Source organism: Artibeus jamaicensis, unplaced genomic scaffold (genome assembly GCF_021234435.1).
Source record: "Artibeus jamaicensis isolate MK-2021 breed Jamaican fruit bat unplaced genomic scaffold, CSHL_Jam_final contig_64, whole genome shotgun sequence".
Lineage (NCBI taxonomy): Eukaryota > Metazoa > Chordata > Mammalia > Chiroptera > Phyllostomidae > Artibeus > Artibeus jamaicensis.
Genome location: NW_026521911.1, coordinates 6,358,288 through 6,376,633, shown reverse-complemented (window position 1 = coordinate 6,376,633; position 18,346 = coordinate 6,358,288). Strand labels below are relative to the sequence as shown.

Here is an 18,346-nt window from a genome sequence, read left to right as displayed (position 1 = left end):
CTGTGATATTTTCATGGGATATATTTTTTAGTCTATCTTGAGAACAATTTTACAATTCTCCCAGGCTATTTATCCTCCTGGCAATATTTTCTGCTCACCTGCTGGCATGAAATCCTCTTTCTTACGTCCCAAACTGGCTAAGCTAGGATCCTCCTCAAAAACTCAGCTGAATTGTTTCCTCCTCTAAACTACCACTCCACTTGTGTGCACTTGTGTGTACTTGTTGGTTTATGTTGCAATGATCTGTTTTCTTGCCAGTCTTCATCTCTAGACCATGAGCTCTTCAATGGAAGGAACCATGATTTTATTTCCCATCTTGAAACACTACATGGCATAATAGTTTAGTGCATGGAGCCAGGATTTGAAGGTTTAAATCTCACACTTATAGGTTGTATATCTTTGAACAACTCGTTTAACTTTTCTGTGCCTAAGTTCCCTTATTTGTAAAATTGGCATAATAGTAGTGGCAAATTTACGTAAGTAGCACTTACTTCTTTCAATTAGAAGCTTTTTCATGATCGTCATTGAGTTACAGGGGAAGAAAACTTTTGGATACATTTTAAAGGTAGTCTAATATATAAAAGGGTCAGGGTTTCCAGGTAAAACAAATGCAAATAACTATGTTAAAAAAAATACAAGAGACTTGCAGATTCTGGCAGGCAATGCCTGACATCCTACCAGTTTCTCTCCATCGTCCTCACGCTGTGTGCCTTCTCTGACTCCCATGATATTCAAGGTCTCCAGTTACTCTTACTCGTGAGACGGCTACCTGCCCGGGCCGTGCCTGGCATTCCACGCTCAGGCTCTGCCAGGGAACTGATGCCCCTTTTATGTCACTGTCTGTTTAGATGTCCCATACCACACAACCGTCTCTGCGCTCAGAACTCTGGAACGACTGATAACCAGCCTCAAGCTAACTTTCTCAACAACTTAAGTCTCCTTTTGGACGCTTTCCCTCATCACCAATCACTCTTTGCCTCTCAGGGTTCCTTAGCATCACCTGTAACCTTTAGCAATTAAGACTCTCGTAGGCTCCGGAATTATTTCGGCCAACAACCCCCTAGGACTTGGAGGCCTTGGCTCCGCCCCACTTTAGCTATTGGTCCAGCCCCCTCCTCCGCTCCGCCTTCCTTTTAAACTGGAGTCTTGGGTGCGCCAGGCCCTCCACCTCCTCTAGCGTAATGACGTTAGTGGGCGTGGTGACGTGCAGTAGCCGTCAGCCGTCGGCGTTTTGGCCGCAGGGGAAGGGAGTGGGTTTAGGATCAACGCGAGGCCGTGCAGCGCGCGGGCCACTAGTGGCACGTGGTTTCCTTGCGGCTCACGCAGCTGATTGTGTTGTCCGCGGCCGCCCCCTCGGGGAGAGGAAACAGAGGAGAGGTTCTTTGGGGGGACAGAGCTGGAGCTCCGAAAGGGGAAGGGAGCAGCCGGGGTCTTTAAAGCGCCTGGCCGGTGGCCGGGATTCGAGGAGCGGCTGAGAGGGGAGGGTCCCGGCAGGCGGGGCGCGCACCCGCGTGGATCTGGGCTGGCGCCGCGCGATGTTCGGGGCCCGGGGCCTGCTCCGAGCCCTGCGCTCCTGTTCCTCTGCCCCCTGCCCGACACCCAAGCCTGCAGCCAAACTGAGCGTGCGGGAAGCTCTCAGGGCCCAGAACACGAACGGGGAGCGCGTTAAGGTTCAGGTTGGTGTATGGGAAGGGTTTTTGTTTTTTTTGTTTTTTTTTGGTCTACTTTTCTTTTTAGTGACTTACATGGCACATCCACTTCTAGGCTTGGCTTGTACTGTCAGGTCAGAACGGCCGCCAGGGAAAAGTTAGAAAATAACAGGCAATCGCGTGCATTCACACTTGTCTCCTTTCATTGGCTACTCTTTTTGCAAGACTGTTGTGACACCCATAAAATCCTGGAAATTTGCTTTCACGGTACTATGGCATCACCTGTAAACTTGTTAATTGTACAGCAACGTAAACGAAGGAGTCCCATTTCCTTTAGTCCTTGTAACTAATAATCCATAGGTATATGCTGGTCATCTTGAGCTAGCTCCTTGAGAGCAGAAAACATGTCCCACCTGTTTGGGTATTCACACATGGCTGACTGTAAATATTTGTTCAACTAAACCATACCTTTCACTCGACCACAGTGTCGAACGTGAGGCTTCTCATGTAAGGTGTTTAATCAACTACGAAAAAGAGTGGAGTGTAGCAGCTTGAAATCTCCAGAGTCAAGCTGCCTATGTGCGACTCTCATTATGGGGCATGTCACTTACATGCCCTAACCCTCAGTTTCCTCTTACAAAAATGAAGGTGATAGCAGGTATAAGACATAGAACAGTGGTCCAGAGTCAATTAACGTTAACTATTACTTCCCTTGCTGATAATATTTGCAGCAGTTCCTCTTAAAGGAGCAGGCCAAGCAAGGTCGTTTGCTGAGACAATTATTTCTGTTGTCCTCGAATATCCTGGATTTTTAGCAGTGTGCCTAATCTACCCTTCTGCACTTCTTTGGGTTTCATATTCTTTCCATGGTCCAAATCAGAATCTTTTCTTGAATTCAGCTATTAATTTGCCATACATCAATGATGCCTTTTGTATGCTAGTCTAAAGGCAACTCCAAGACAAAAACAACCTAATGCCTCCATTAGAGGCTTTCACTTAAGTGCTGTGCAGTCTAATATTATCTGGTGCTAGTACAGTATAGACACTTGTACTAGTTGCTCCTGAGCACTTAAGATGTGGGCAGTCTGAACTAAGAGGTGCTGCAAATAAAATGCCAATTTTGAATAACAAAAAATAATGCAAAATATTGTTATATTGATTCTATGTTGTTAATTTGGGGGGCATATGGGTTAAATAAAATATTAAAATTAATTCACCTGCTTTTTACTTTTACTGTGACCACTAAGCAAATGTAAAATTACTTACATAGCTCACATACTTTTGTTGGACAGCCCTGGTCTAATGGCTAAAACAAATAATTTCAGCAATATAATAGGAGTTAGTGATATAAATAAAAACCAGAAAGGAAGTCCTTAAATGTGTGAGGAGGTCAAGGAAGACAGCTTGGCTGCAGGGTATGTTAGGGACACAAAGAAAATAAGGGTCAGTACAGTCATGCACCATATGAAATTTTGGTCAATGACAGATTGCATAAAAGGGATGTGGTCCCATAAGATTATAATGGAGTTGAAAAATTCCTACTCACAGTGACTTGGTAATCTTGATAACCTGACATCATAGTGCAACACATTACTCACGTGTGTGGTGATGCTGGGGTAAACAAACCTATGGCGCTGCCAGTGGTATAAAAGTGGAGTGCGTATGATGATGTACATAATACTTCTAAGGATGATAAATGACTGTTAACTGGCTTGTGTATTTACTATACTTCTATTGTTATTTTAGAGTCTACTCTTTGTACTTGTACAAAGTTTGCTGTGGAAGAGTATGCCATGTTACACCTGCAGCAGCCTCACACATCTTGCGTTTACTGCATCTCTTGATTGCATCATTTTCTCTCGTGCTTGCTGTAATCTCGTGTTGATATGTTCAGTAACATGTACAGGTGTATAGTAGCTACACCATCTAGATCTGTGTGAGAGTCCTCTGATGCCAGCACAAGGTTGAAGTTGCCTTACAATGCAGTTCTCAGACTATATCTGTCATTAGGTGGTGTGTGACTGTATCGGTTTTCTTTTCCCAGGTGTGTTTGATGGTTAATCAGATACCATCAATTGTTTCACAGTTAGTGACTGCTAGAAGAATATTCTCTCTTCTCTGCTAATTTAAGTTTAAGCTAGATGTGATTGGTGAGATTTTTAATGCTAATTGGTCTACCTGAAGACATCTCATTTATACTCAAACTGCTTGTCATTTAAATTCAGAGTGTTTTTGAAAGTTTATAACTTATGTTCATAATGAGAAGGTTCTTGAGAACTCTTTATGTATGGTATTTTGTAAAAGGAAATATAATCCTATAAAGATGTTTCTTATCTATAACTACATAATCTCTCTTCTTGGAATTTGATATAAAAGAAGAAAGAAACCAAAACATGTGCTGTTATTTGTAACCCAGTTAAGAGGATGCAGGGACAGGAGAAAATAAGTGAAATAGTCAACATTGGGGGGATTGGCTAATGTGAATTAGACTCATCAACCTGGAGGGTCAGGTATCTATTCAGAAAGATGAACTTTATTAACAAAACAAAAGGTAGAATGCCAAAGCTATATCATATCTCACTGTGATAAGAACCATATAAAATTATATATGCATATGAGTGAACTAAAAGTAATTGATTTTTAAGGCAGGATTATGAGGACATTTTTTCCTCTGGTTTCATGTAGTCTGCTATGTGTATGTGTAATGAAAACGTAAAATGTTTACATGTTTTAAACTCACATTTAGAAATAATTCTGTTCTTTAGGGATGGATTCGTTCAGTCCGATCCCAGAAAGAAGTCTTGTTCCTGCATGTAAATGATGGGTCCTCTTTGGAAAACCTTCAGGTTGTAGCAGATTCAAACTTTGACAATAGGTGAGTTAAAAAAAAAAAAAAGAAGTGACTCTTTTGATTTCTTTTTTCATCTCTTCTGCCTCCCATTTCCCGAATCCAGCATTCACATTGTACCCTGCATGGTCTTTCTAAACAAATCTGCTTTGTATAGTTTCAAGGTTCAAGTCCAAATACTTAAAAGCAAGGTCCTTCACACTCAGGCCTTGCCTCCTCTGTCTGACGTACTCATGTGACAATATTCCCACCTGTCCTTTGCTTCAGTCTCTCTTAACTGTCTGCAGCATTTTACCTAATTAAGCCTAAAAACGTCTATCATTAAATATTTTAATGTCCTTAGAGCAAGGTTTGTATTAAAATGAGGGTTGTGTATAATGATATTTTGTTATTCTGTGTTGTTACTGTAGAGAACTGGCTTTTGGGAGTGCCGTGGAAGTTCACGGAAAGTTGGTAAAAAGTCCAGCCAAAAGACAAAATGTGGAGCTGAAAGCAGAAAAACTTGAAGTTGTTGGCAGTTGTGATCCCAAGGTATGTTTTCTGACACTTTAATGGAGGCTGTTTATGGCTTAATTTAAAACATTAGCAATTTGTTTTAGGTGTGATTGTTGGGAAGAATGTGTTTAGAATGTGTTTTGATTGTGGCTTCCCAGGTCATTGAAAGAAGCAGTAGAGCCTAAGGAATGTAGAGAGAGTAGCAAAAAGTAGCTGTGTAGACCGATGAGTGTCCTGAGTGAGAGCTAAGTTTTACTCTATGCATCTCTGTCGCAGTTGAAAGTTGCCACTTTTACTGGCATGCCCAATGACAGAGGCATACCAGGGCAGTCCACATTCTAAGAAAAGTTCTGTCTAGAAGTGACTTGCATGACCTGGAACTGTTATGTCCAATACAGTAGCCATTAGCCACCTGTGGCTGTTTAATAGTAAATCAATTAAAATTAAATAAAGAATTCCATTTCTCCAAGTCATTAGCCATATTTCAAGTCTCCAGTGGTCATATGCAACTGGCGGCTACCCTACTAGACAGCACGGATACAGAACATTTCCATTTCTCATAGAAAATTCAATCGGACAGTGCTAGAGTGTTGTGATTCTTGGCTGAACAAAAAATTCTACATTAAGACATGTTTATACCTGTTTTTGCAAGACTTTTCTGTCACTAGCTTTCTATTTGTAGCCTGATAAAGAGGTTAGCAGGAATAAAAGAATAGATTATCAATCTAATTTGTTTTTTTCTTTTAACTTTTAAAAAAATTTCTTCAGTTGGAAAAAATGAGGCGCAGCCAGGTGAAATGGTTTGCTCAAGGGGATACAGCTGATTAGTGGCACAGCTGAACTTGACATATGTAGTAGCCATTTGACTCCCTGTGGTTTAGAGATTCTCTTCTTTAAATGTGTAGTGAACAAAAAATACAGAACTATAGAGAAATTGCATTATTTTCATTCATTTTTGGTTTTTGGGGATAACTGGAAGAAATTAAATACAGGCAATAAGAAGAAAATGGGAACTTTCTTAAACATGTGATTTTGAATAATTTTTTGAGGAATTCTAATTGACAAGTAAAATCAAGAATCAGGTTCTGAGATTTCTGAAAAATAAACCGAAAATAAGTTGGAACTCAGAAAGGAATGGAGACAGTAACCATTGTTGTTTTTCGTTTTTTAGAGGGATATATGATTATTAAAAATTTACTATGTGTTTTACTCTTCTTGAATTGTTCTCCCTTGGCTTCTGTGGATGTTGATAACCTTCTCCTTCCCTTCATTTCAGTGTTATTTGTAAGTACTCAGACATTAGGGAATTCTGAACCACTTAACAGTCACCAAATTGCTGTTAATGTGGTCGTATTTTTCACTTTGGTAAGTGTGGTGCTTATTTCTATATAGCGTAAATTAATATATGCACAAGGCCTAAAAGGAATAGATTAGTCTAAAAAGGCTACCAGGGTAGCTTTTTCACTTAGCTTCTTTGTTATCTTTTTATTGAAACTTTGATTTTGGTCTGAAAGTTTGTTTCTCTCTTCTTAATCTTGTAACACCAGTGTGGGTCAGGTGGAAATACTTCTAAGTAGATTCATAATTTCTTTAAATTTTTGGTAACTATACACTACTCTGCCAGTGACAGAAAGTTGTCCACCCTTCATATTCTTAGGTAGTAGTGCATGTTGGTAGACAGTGACTAAACTGTCAGTTGATTGTGAATGATCGTGGACTTTAAAGACATTTGGGTAATGTAAAAATTAAGCACCAGTTGTATGTAAACAACTATAGAAAACAATCTTTAATATGTGCAAAATTCTAAACTCCTCTGTGCCAAACAGTGGACTGTTTTGCATGATTTTATCCTAATCTCTCTACTCATAATAGTGGTAGATAGCCGACAGACAGAAATTTGGTAAATAGCAGACTAGCCTCAGTGACCTTCAGTGCACTTGCCCATGGTTTCACAGCTAGTGAGTAGTAGAGCAGAATTAAAAACTGCATCTCTGATTCTACCCCGCCACCATTCTGCTAACTCATGGGCATTAATATGGACTATATTCAGTTATATTACGAAATAAAGAAGGAAAACATCTAAGTTTTTGTTCTAAAGTACTACTATTTTAAAAACGCCCTGGACATTATCTTGTTAGCTTCTAATTTGGTTTTGTTTGTTTTTTTATTGGCAGGATTTCCCTTTTAAATATAAAGAGAGGCCTCCTCTGGAGTATCTAAGGCAATTTCCTCACCTTAGGTGTAGGACTAATGCCCTGGGTTCTATACTGAGGGTTCGCAGTGAAGCCACAGCTGCTATTCATTCTTTCTTTAAGGTAAGGTGTTTTGCTTCTTAGTGTTCTGTCTTGTAATGAAATTGAGTAATCATAACACTGGAATATTATCCTGCAGGTTCTATTAGTTAGTTATTCCAAGTACCCTTTACCTTTACTATCATGGTATTTTTCTTTATTTCTTTTTTTTAATTGATTTTAAATTTTCTTTCCCATTTTAAAAAAGATTCTATTTATTTATTTTTTAGAAATAGGAGAGGGGAGAAAGAAAGAAAGGAAGAGAAACATCAGTGTGTGGTTGCCTCCTCTGTTCCCCCTACTGGGGACCTGGCCTGCAACCCAGTCATGTGCCCTGATTGGGAATCGAACGGGCAACCCTTTGATTCGCAAGCTGGCACTCAATCCACTGAGCCACACCAGACAGGCTAAATTTTCTCTTTGATTCTGAGCAATTTTATTATGATGTGCCTTGGCACAGTTTCTTTGTGGTTGGAGTTTGTTGAGTGTCTTGGATCTATTTTTTTTTTCATCAACTTTTTTTAGCTATTATGTTTTCAAATATTTTTTGTTTCTTCCATCCTTTGGGGACTTCAGCTACCCAAATATTAGGCCATTTGATGGTATTCCCAGAGCTCACTGATGCTCTTATATTTTTTGAAGTTCTTTTTTTCTTTGTGTTTTTCTTTTGGATAATTTCTGTTGCTGTTTCATTAAATTTATTTGTTCTTTCTACAACATTTAATTTATTTCTATCCAGCGTATTTTTTATCTTACACAGTTTAGGTTTGATATCTAGATGTTTGATTTGGACCCTCTTAAAAATGTCTTCCATTTCTCCACTTAATTTTGAACATATTCAATATGGTTTGAACATATACAATGCAGTGAAAATACTGTTTTATGTCCTTTTTTCTAATTTTAACATATCTGTCATTTAGGAGTCAGTTTTGATTTATTAATCTCCTCATTATGGATTATGTTTCCCTTCCTCTTTGTGTACCTGCAAATCTTTGATTAGGTGCCAGACATTGTGAATTTTAAGCTGCTTAAGCTTTGTTCTGGTATGCAGTTATTTGAAAACTGTTTGATCCTTTGTGTCCTGGCTTTAAGTATATCTGGAGAAGTTCTCAGTCTAGGAGTGATTATTCCCCACTACTGAGCCCAAGCCTTCTTGAGCACCTAGTGCCTTGTGAATCGGTAGGTTTTTCAGTCTGGCTGTGGGTTCAGATAAGGTTTCCAGCCACGTGTGAGCATAAGGCACTGTTCTCTAGTCTTTTTGGGTGGTTCTTTTTGCGGCCTTGGATGGTGTCCTCACAAGCATTGGCTTGATCATTCTTCTACTCGGGTGTCAAACTCATTTTCACCAGGGGGGCCACGTCAGCCTTGCGGTTGCCTTCAAGAGGGCAAATGTAACTTTAGGACTGTATAAATGTAACTGCTCCTTAACAGTTAAGTGAGAGCTCAGTGCTGCAGCCAGGTAGAAACAAGGTACCGGGCAGGATGAAACAAGGTGGAGGGCCGGATTCGGCCCGTGGGCCTTGTGTTTGCCACCTGTGCTCTACCTGATGCTCCATGTGACCCTCTACCCACCTCTGGAGTTCTCTGCACAGCTCTTTCCTCTCTGGTACTCTGTCTTGAATTTTAGTCACTTCAGTCTCTGAGGCTCTCAGCTGTGTCTCCTCAATGCAGGGATTCTGCTGGGCTCTACTTTCTCACCCCACTCTCCTTGCTATGGCCTAGAAAATCTCAAGGCAGTAAGTAGGGCTCCTGGAGGGGTTCACTATGTTTGTTTCCCGTCTTCCAAGACCACTGTCCTTTGTTGTCTGGTGTTCAGTATCTTGAAAACCATTCTTTCATGTGTTTTGCTTGTAGGGTTTTTTGTTCTGTTTTTGTCTTGTTTGTTTCAGGTAGGAGGGTAAACCGGTCCCTATTTTTCCAGTTGGTCATAGACATACTACAGACAATGTATATACACACACACTCTATATATACCATGTATACATACACACCATATATATTATATATGGTGTATTTATTTATATAGTATATATAGTATTTATGTATAGTATATGTATATAAATAGTAATTAAAATTTCAAAGAGGTATTGATCAAGTAGATTGATCTAATGATTAAAGGTATTTTGTCTTACTTAGTTTTGCTTTTCCACCATTTCCCCCAACCTGGGGAAGCCACAATGGAATGTACAATAGTTGGTAAGTTGATGAGGTAAAGGGACCCTCCCTGTCACGTGGATGGGGACTGGGGGGCAACGGCAAGGAGTGAGCCAGAACATAAAGTTCAGTGTTATTCCGTGTGGTTTTGGAACGCTTCCTACGGCACTTTTCCAGACCCAGCTAGTGTGCAGAGATTGTTTAATGTGTACCCTTCCCTGTATCCGAAGTCATGTGGACCACCTTTTGCAGCATACAAGCGAGTTCTTGCTTTTCGAAAAGCTCCTTCAGAGTTGATTTCTGGAAAAACAGCTAAAGAACGGCTTTAAAGCACACACTGTACTCTGGAATAAACAAAGGAAAATAAATCACATTATACAGTATCACCCCATTCTAGTTCAAAAGGGGGCGTTTACATATGGCCTCATAAACTTTCTTATGCAGCTTCCATATGGCTTTTCAGTAGTGCTTGAACCACACAAACAAAATTTGTTCAGATCTGAAAATGCTTTCCCCCATATGGCCTTCACAGCTAAGAGGACTAACTCTGAAATAGTTTTACATGTTTCTGGCCACCAGGTGGTGGTGTTCGCAGTCCCTTGACTCGTGGGCTTTACCTTTTTTCTGCATTTCTTTGTTACATGAAGCTTTTGCAGATATGTGAACAATTAAAAAATAAGGGAAGTAACGAGAAATTCTGAAGTCAAAAAATAAGGAAAATAAAATTAAAAAGAAACGCTTTAAGTGGTTAAAAATAAATTTTAACACTCAGTGATCATTACCAAACAGGTACTTTTTTTGAGTGCTATAAATTCACACTTTAATTGTAAATACCTGGAAAATATCAACCAACTTCTATAATGTTACCCAGTTGTGTGTGTGACAGTCAGGACTGAATCGTTTACAGAGATCAGAGGAGAGCTACGTGACATATTAAGTAATTGTTATATATTATCTAGTATTTGGTACTACAGGGTCTGGCAGAAGTAACACCTGCTTGAGTGTGGTTGGTAAGGTAATAATATGGGTGAGATAATTTATAGTTTTAATTTGAACATTTTACCTAAAATGTCATACGGTGAGCTTGAGTGTAATATTACATGCTTATGATTTTATAATAAAAGATTTTGTAATAAAGGGTGTTATTTGTGCCAGACCCTATATTTCTATGAGTTGTGACTATAGGTGCCCTAAAAGATGTTAGGACTTAAAATGTAAACTCGTCATAAATTTCAAGTCTAGAAGTACAGAAAAAAGTAAACTTGAGCAGTACCGCAAGTTTAAGCATCTAGAGTTACTGTTTTAGTTTATCAAAAATGTTTTGTATATAACTTGGTTTGCTCATAAAATTGACACATTTGCTATGAACTAAAAACTGACTATCTAGAATCCTCAAGGAATGAGTCATTTAGAAGAGCTGAGTTTCTCAAATAACAGGTTTATCTGTTGAGGCACCAAATTTTCTAAATTCCAGCGGAAATTATCCAGCAGTGTATCGCATACTTCCCTGGCTTTCTAACTGCCAGGGGGAAAAGTTTACCCTTTCTTGATGAGTCAAAATTCTTCCTTCGAGTATCAGATTTTTTCCTCTTCTGCATGGCAGTGCTTTCAAAGCCTGTCACGGTGTGGAGTGTTCTTTGTCCCTGTGTTGTGACCCCATACCGCTGTGTCTTCGAATTCCTGTGACTGTTTTCCGTGGATTACTTTTTTTGGGGGGGTGTCTCCTTTTGCTTTCATTTTCTGTTGCCAGTAGTGTGCCTGTGGCTGGCAATTGCTGCTATGTTGTTGTTGTTGCTGATTCTAATAAATAGAGATCCTTATTTTGGGTGTGTATGTGTGTGTGTGAACGAAAATATAGTCCATGAGTCATTGAGTGATGTGTATGGGCCTCAGTACATGGATTTTTGTAATTTTCAGATATTCAATGCCTTACAAAATATCTGGTTCTAGAATGTCTGTCTAGCAAACTATTTAGCTATTTAGAAGCAGTGGCTGCAATCTGAAAAACTGGATGAAAATGTGTGCTTTTGTTTTTGGTTCCCTCTCTGGCCTTCATACTTCTAATTAGGAACCTCCTTGCTGGGGTAAAGGGTCAGGAACTCACACTGGTACCACGTTGGAGCAGCTGCTGGCAGGGCTTCTCCAGTCCTGGCTATTTATTTTCCTTTTTATCTTTCTCCTTCTCTGTCCGCTCCTCTTTTTTGGAGTGTTTTCTCCATGTTTTATTTTTCTCCCTTTGTACACTGTATAGCTTTCTGCGGTAATGTCATGGACTCTGACCTGATAAGCCTTGCTTGCAGCATTAAGCCTTAAAAAGTTGGTGACCCCTTTTGAAAGGTTTAGCATTAGTTGAGTGTTAAAAATAATTCCCACTACTTGAGCAATTTAAAAAAATATATCACATAGTTATTTTCATAAGATTTACAGTGATGTTTCTTGTGGCAGTTGACCAGTTCTAACTTTGGCAATCATATTTAGCCGTTAAATTTTCTCCTCCCTCTCCCCCACCCTCTCGCCGCCCTCATTTCCTTTGGATTTTTCATTTCCTTTCTTTGTTTACTGCACTCAAGCTCATAGTTGCCTGCATTCGTGTGGAATAAATGATTCATAATTGTCCATAATTCTCGGCTCCTGAGAGAGAAAAATTTTATGCAGTAGTGTTATTATTGATTATGTTTCATTTGTTCCCTATAACGTGCTCTGTGCAGCACCCCCAGGCGTCTGCTCCCAGACCGAGTGCATGTCTGAATGCTTTCTGAGATTCCCGATTTAGAGTTCGAATGTTTAATCTATCTACATGATAAGGCAAGTTGTTAACTAGATGCGCTGCATCTTAACCAGAATACTTTAACCTGTTTACGAAGGAGGGAGCAAACTTGGGAGGTTCCTGGTAACACATTGAGACATTTTGTATTCTACCAGTGATGGGCAAATTCAGCAGATTAGAAGTATGTATATGAATACATTGTGCTGATTTCAAGGCCACAATTTAAATATATATTTTTATTTAAGGTTTTATTTATTCATTTTTAGAGAGGGGAAGAGAAGGAGGAAGAGAAGGAGAAAAATATCAATGTGTGGTTGCCTCTTGCGCACCCAGACTGGGGAGCTGGCCTGCAACCCAGGTGTGTGCCCTCACTGGGAATTGAACTGGTGACCTTTTGGTTCACAGCCCACTCTCAATCCATTGAGCTATACCAGCCAGGGCAAGACCACAATATTTGCATTAAACATATACTATTCTGCCTTTTGCAGCCCAATTCCCCTTTGGTTACCTGCACGCCCACCCTGCAACATTTATGCCTCGTGTAACCTTTTGCCTGTGTCCATAGTCAAAATGAATGAAGCTTAACCTTGAAGTTGTTGAGTTATTTCAATTCTACTAGCACCAGCTTTTGTGGTTCACTAATGGAAATAGTCTGAGACTCTGGAGCAGAAAAATTGTAATTGGGCGCCTCAGTAATGGATGCATTTGCTGCTCACAGTCCTCTTTGAGGCTAACGAAGTGCTCTGCCTGCGTTGTGTGCAGTGCTCTTGCCATCAGTTTAGTGACAGACATCCTAAAATATCGTTTCTGCCTTGTTTGCAGTTTATTTCTGTAGATTGTATTTGTCAACTTTGATTTTTCTTCTTTTCAGTGGTTTGTTACAATTGAGGGTCTCATTGCAAAATAACTGAACTTTTCATTGATCACTTTGTATTCTCTTAGCATTGTGGGCAACATTATTTATTATACGTTAACTTTGAGGGGTTGGGTGTGTATGTGCGTTAAATCGTTACCAGTATGTTAGAAAAGGGGAAGAAGAACTAATACCAGAGACAGACCCTGAACACCTAGGTTCCAGTCCTGGGCTGCCACTGACTACTTGTGTGACTTGGCAATTCATTAACCTCTCTGGGCCTCAGGTTCCTTATCTCTGAAACGAGGAAATTGGACTAGGTGAAGTCTAACTCATTTCCTGATTTAAAATTAGTTGTGCTTCTATACATAGTAAAACACTCAGCTTGGTATTTCAGTAGTTTTGTTTGGGGGGTTGGGGAGGGGTTTGATATTGCATTCTCTTAATGCTCTTATAATTGTACAATATATGTTTTCTTGGAATTATTTCATGTGCAGGTATACTGAAAAAATGGCTTTTCTTTGTCTTCTAGGACAATGGCTTTGTACATATTCATACTCCAATAATCACATCCAATGACTGTGAGGGCGCTGGAGAACTTTTCCAAGTTGAAGTAAGTTGTGCTTGCTGCCTTGGGGGATGGATACGCTGCTGTCTGACATTTTCATCTGAGGGTTTGTTTTAAATTTAATAAGAATCATATGGATTAACCATGACCAGAACCTGAGTTTTTTTCAGTAGTAATCCTTAAAAAAAGTGTAGAAAATTCAAACTTCTCTGATTCCTGTCCTATCAGCCGTATATTTACATTGTGACTAAAAGGAGTAGGTTTTCAGTTTAGTACTCCATTTGTTTTCTTTTATGACTGTGAATTGGTGAGCCGGAATAATTTGAAGAAATTAATAAAGATTCTAAGATATCTTTTGTGCAAATTCAACTTCCAGTTAATATTTTTGGATGTAAGTCATATTTTAAAAATTAAGTCAGCTCTGGCTGGTGCGGTTCAGTGGATTGAGTGCTGGCCTGCAAACCAAGGGGTTGCCGGTTCGATTTCTGGTCAGGGTCTGGTCCCCAGTGTGGGGTGTACAAGAGGCAGCCACACATCGATATTTCGCTCCGTCTCTTTCTCCCTCCCTTCCCCTCTCTCTAAAAATAGTAAGTAAATAAAATCTTTTTCTAAAAAAAAGATAAGTTAAAATAGAAAAGTATATATGTGACTATTTTCTTTTTCAAAGTCTTTAAAAAACATTTTTCATAAGAAAGATTTATGCCCTAGCTGAGTGGCTCAGTTGGTTGGAACATTGTCCTGTACCGAAAGGTTGCTGGTTGGAATTCCTGGTCAGGGCACATACCTAGGTTGTGGGTTCAGTCCCCACTTGGTGTGCATACAGGAGGCACCCAATCAGTGTTTCTCTCTTACATCAATGTTTCTCTCCCTCTCTCTCCCTGCCTTCCTCCTCCCTCCCTCACTCCCTCTCTCACTCCCTCCCTCAGATCAATAAAACACATCCTCAGATGAGGATTAAAAAACAAAGAAAAAGAAATGATTTATGTTCTGTATACCTCATGAAGGCTCTTATTTTAATTCTTTATTCAGCAGCCATTTTTTGAGCCCTTAATAAATCCAGGCATTGTCAGCTTGCCCTTGTAGGTAATTTAAAATTTACTGGTTTTTCTTATTTGTAGGCAGTCGAAGCCTTTTCATTTACCAGTTTGCCAGCCTGCTTAAACTCACTGGATAGTAGTGCAGTAGTTTACAGAGAAATGTATTTTGATAAGCAGTGCTTTTTGTTTTCTGTCATTTATTCACTGATTTCTTCCTCCCCCCACCCTTTGGTTCTGTCTCTTCCTCTTCACCTGGGGACATTTTTCCCCCCATTGGTTGTAGAGACAGAGGAAGGGAGAGAGGGAAGCATTGATTGGTCGCCTCCCAAAAGTTCCAGGACCGAGGACCAGATTGTACGTGTATATGCCATAAGAGGGATTGGGAATCCAGGACTGAACCCCAAATTTAGGATGTGCCCTGATGGAGAATTGAACTGCAACCTTTCGGTCATGGGCTGGCGCTCCAACCAACTGAGCAACACAGGCCAGGGCCACTGACTTCTTTAAGAACTCAAGATTCTTTATATTGGGTTGATTCCACTAAATGACAAGACATATATAAACTGCTCTCTTTGTATGTTTTCACTTTTATAAAATTGTAACTACAGTTGACATACAGTATTATATTAGTTTCAGATGTACAGCTTACTGTTTAGACATTTATATAATTTTTGTGGTGCTCACCCTGGTAAGTTCAGGACCCACCTGACACCATATACAGTATTACAACATTGTTGACTATATTCCCTGTGCTGTACTTTACATCCCCATTACTGTCTTTGTAACTGGCAATTTGTACTTCTTAGTCCCTTCACTGTTTTCACCCAGCCTTCCAGCTGCGCCCCCCACACCTGCCCCCAGTCTGGCAACCATCTATTTGTTCCTGTGTCCATGAGTTTGTTTCTATTTTGTTTGTTTATTTTTGATTCAACATATAAGTGAAATCATACAGTATTTGTCTCTCTTCTGCCTTCTTTCATTTAGCATAATATCCTTTAAATTCATCCATACTGTTGTAAAGAGCAAGATTTCCTTTTTTTTTGACAAGTACTCGTTTTAATTTTTAAAAATTTTTTATAGTGAAATAATTTTTAAATATATTTTATTGATTATGCTATTACAGTTGTCCCATTTTCCCCTCTTCATTCCCCTCCACCCTGCATACCCCCTCCCACCCACCTTCCCCCATTAGTTCATGTCCTTCTGTCATAAGTTCTTTAGCTTCTACATTTCCCATACTATTCTTGCCCTTCCCCCTGTCTATTTTCTACCTACCATCTATGCTGCTTATTCTCTGTACCGTCTCCCCCTCTCTCCTCCACCTACTCCCCTGTCACTAACCCTCCATGTGATCTCCATTTCTGTGCTTCTATTCCTGTTCTAGTTGTTTGCTTAGTTTGTTTCTGTTTTCATTTTAGATGTGGTTGTTAATAACTGTGAGTTTGCTGTCATTTTGCTGTACATATTTTTTATCTTCTTTTTCTTAGATAAGTCCCTTTAACATTTCATATAATAAGGGCTTGGTAATGATGAACTCCTTGAACTTGACCTTCTCTGAAAAGCACTTTATCTGCCCTTCCATTCTAAATGAAAGCTTTGCTGGATAGAGCAATCTTGGATGTAGGTCCTGGCCTTTCATGACTTGGAATAGTTCTTTCCATTTCTTCTTGCCTGTAAGGTCTCTTTTGAGAAATCAGCTGATAGTCTGATGGTAACTCCTTTGTAGATGACTGTCTCCTTATCCCTTGCTGCTTCTAGAATTCTCTCCTTCATTTTAATCTTGGGTAATGTAATTATGATATGCCTTGGTGTGTGCCTCCTTGGGTCCAATTTCTTTGGGATTCTCTGAGCTTCCTGGACTTCCTGGAAGTCTATTTCCTTTGCCAGATTGGGGAAGTTCTCCTTTATTATTTGTTCAAATAAGTTTTCCACTTGTTGCTGTTCCTCTTCCCCATCTGGTACCCCTATAATTTGGATGTTGAAATGTTTAAAGATGTCCTGGAGTTTCCTAAGCCTCTCCTCATTTTTTTTGAATTCTTGTTTCTTCCTTCTTTTTTGTTTGGTTGTTTTTCTTTCTTTCTTGTGGTCCACTCCATTGATTTGGGTACCAGTTTTTTCCCATTAATATTGGTTCCCTGTGCATTTCCCTTCATTTCACTTAGTATAGTCTTCATTTTTTCATCTAATTTGCCACCAAAATCAACCAATTCTGTGAGTATCCTGATCACCAGTGCTTTGAACTGTGCATCTGATAGGTTGGCCATCTCTTGGTCACATGTATTGGCTCAGGGGCTTTGATCTGTTCTTCCGTTTGAGCCATTTTGGGGCGGGGGTTCTGGTTGGACCTGTTATGTAGTGAGGAGCCTTAGGTGTTCACCAGGGCAGGGCAATCCACGTGGCTGAGTTGTGACACTGGATGTGGGGGCGGGGTCAGAGAGGGAACAATGGCACTTGCTCCACTTTCTGTAGGATCTCAGTCCTTTCTACCACTTCTACAAGCAAACTGGACCTTTCTGCTGCTGATTCCTGGGTGTGTGGGCTCTACATTCTAGGACTCTGTGGGTCTCTCCAGTGAACTCTTCTGTCAGGATGTAAGTCTGTCCCAGCACTTTAACCCCCAGAAATGTTTTCACTTGGTGTTTTGAGGCTTTATTTCCCTGTCCTGGGACCTTGGGTTGAGTGGTCTGTCTCACTCCCCAACTTCACCTGGTTTATCTGTGTGTGAATGTGGGACCCACAGTGCCTTTCGTGCCGATGCACCACTTTTTGTGCCACGACCCCTCTCTGTCCGGCTGCCTGACTCTGCCCTGCCTACCAGTCTGGATGAATGTGTCTATTTTATGTCCTTGGTTGTCCAACTTCCATACAGTTCAATTTTCTCTCAGTTTTGGTTGTTATTTTGTTTCTAAATTGTTGTTGTCCTTATTTTGGTTGTTCGAGGAGGTACAGTGTGTCTACCTATGCCTCCATCTTGGCCGGAAGTCAAGATTTCCTTCTTTTTTATGGCTCATATTCCATTGTATGTATGCACCACATCCTCTTTATGTAATTATCTGTCCATGGACACTTAGGCTGCTTCCATGTCTGGGATGCCATAAATAATGCTGCAGTGAGCGTAGGGGAGCATATATCTTTTCAAATTAGTGTTTGAAGTTCTTCAGATAGATACCCAGAAGTGGAATGCCTGGGTCATATGTTAGTTCTGTTTTAATTTTTGAGGAACCTCCATACTGTCTTCCACAGTGGCTGCACAAATTCTCAGTCTCACCAACAGCACTAGCCAACACTTGTTTGTTGATTTATTGATGAGAGACATTCTGACAGGTGTGAGGTGATAATCTAATTTGTATTTTTCTGGTGATTTAGTGACATTAAGCATCTTTTCATATGTTTATTGGCCATCTGTATATTCTCTTTGGGGAAATATCTACTTAGGTCCTTTACCCATTTTTTAATCAGATTGGTTTTTGTTTTGTTTTGTTTTGTTTTTGGTGTTAAGCTGATGAGTTCCATATATATTTTGCATATTAACCCCTTATTGGGTATGTCATTGATGAATATCTCCTTCCATTCAGTAGGATGTCTTTTTGTTTTGTTTTGATTTCCTTTACTGTGCAAAAACTTTTTAAATTTGATATAGTCCCATTTGTTTATTTTTTCCTTTTGTTTCCCTTGTTGAGAAGA

At 39.7% G+C, this 18,346-nt stretch overlaps 1 protein-coding gene across 4 annotated transcripts in view; it reads left to right on the top strand.

The window, feature by feature from the left end:
• The first annotated feature begins 1,212 nt into the window (after positions 1–1,212).
• The window catches only part of NARS2 (asparaginyl-tRNA synthetase 2, mitochondrial), a 117,377-nt gene continuing 100,243 nt past the window's right edge, over positions 1,213–18,346 (top strand). For 3 of the 4 annotated variants that reach the window (XM_053670801.1, XM_037138547.2, XM_053670802.1), the window contains exons 1-5: positions 1,213–1,676; positions 4,415–4,524; positions 4,908–5,028; positions 7,167–7,307; positions 13,590–13,670. In XM_053670801.1, the coding sequence (XP_053526776.1) occupies positions 1,536–1,676; positions 4,415–4,524; positions 4,908–5,028; positions 7,167–7,307; positions 13,590–13,670 (594 nt within the window). In that variant the 5' untranslated portion in view covers positions 1,213–1,535. Of the gene's footprint in view, positions 1,677–4,414; positions 4,525–4,907; positions 5,029–7,166; positions 7,308–13,589; positions 13,671–18,346 lie in introns of those variants that run through there. The other variant, XM_053670803.1, reaches the window with a different exon arrangement.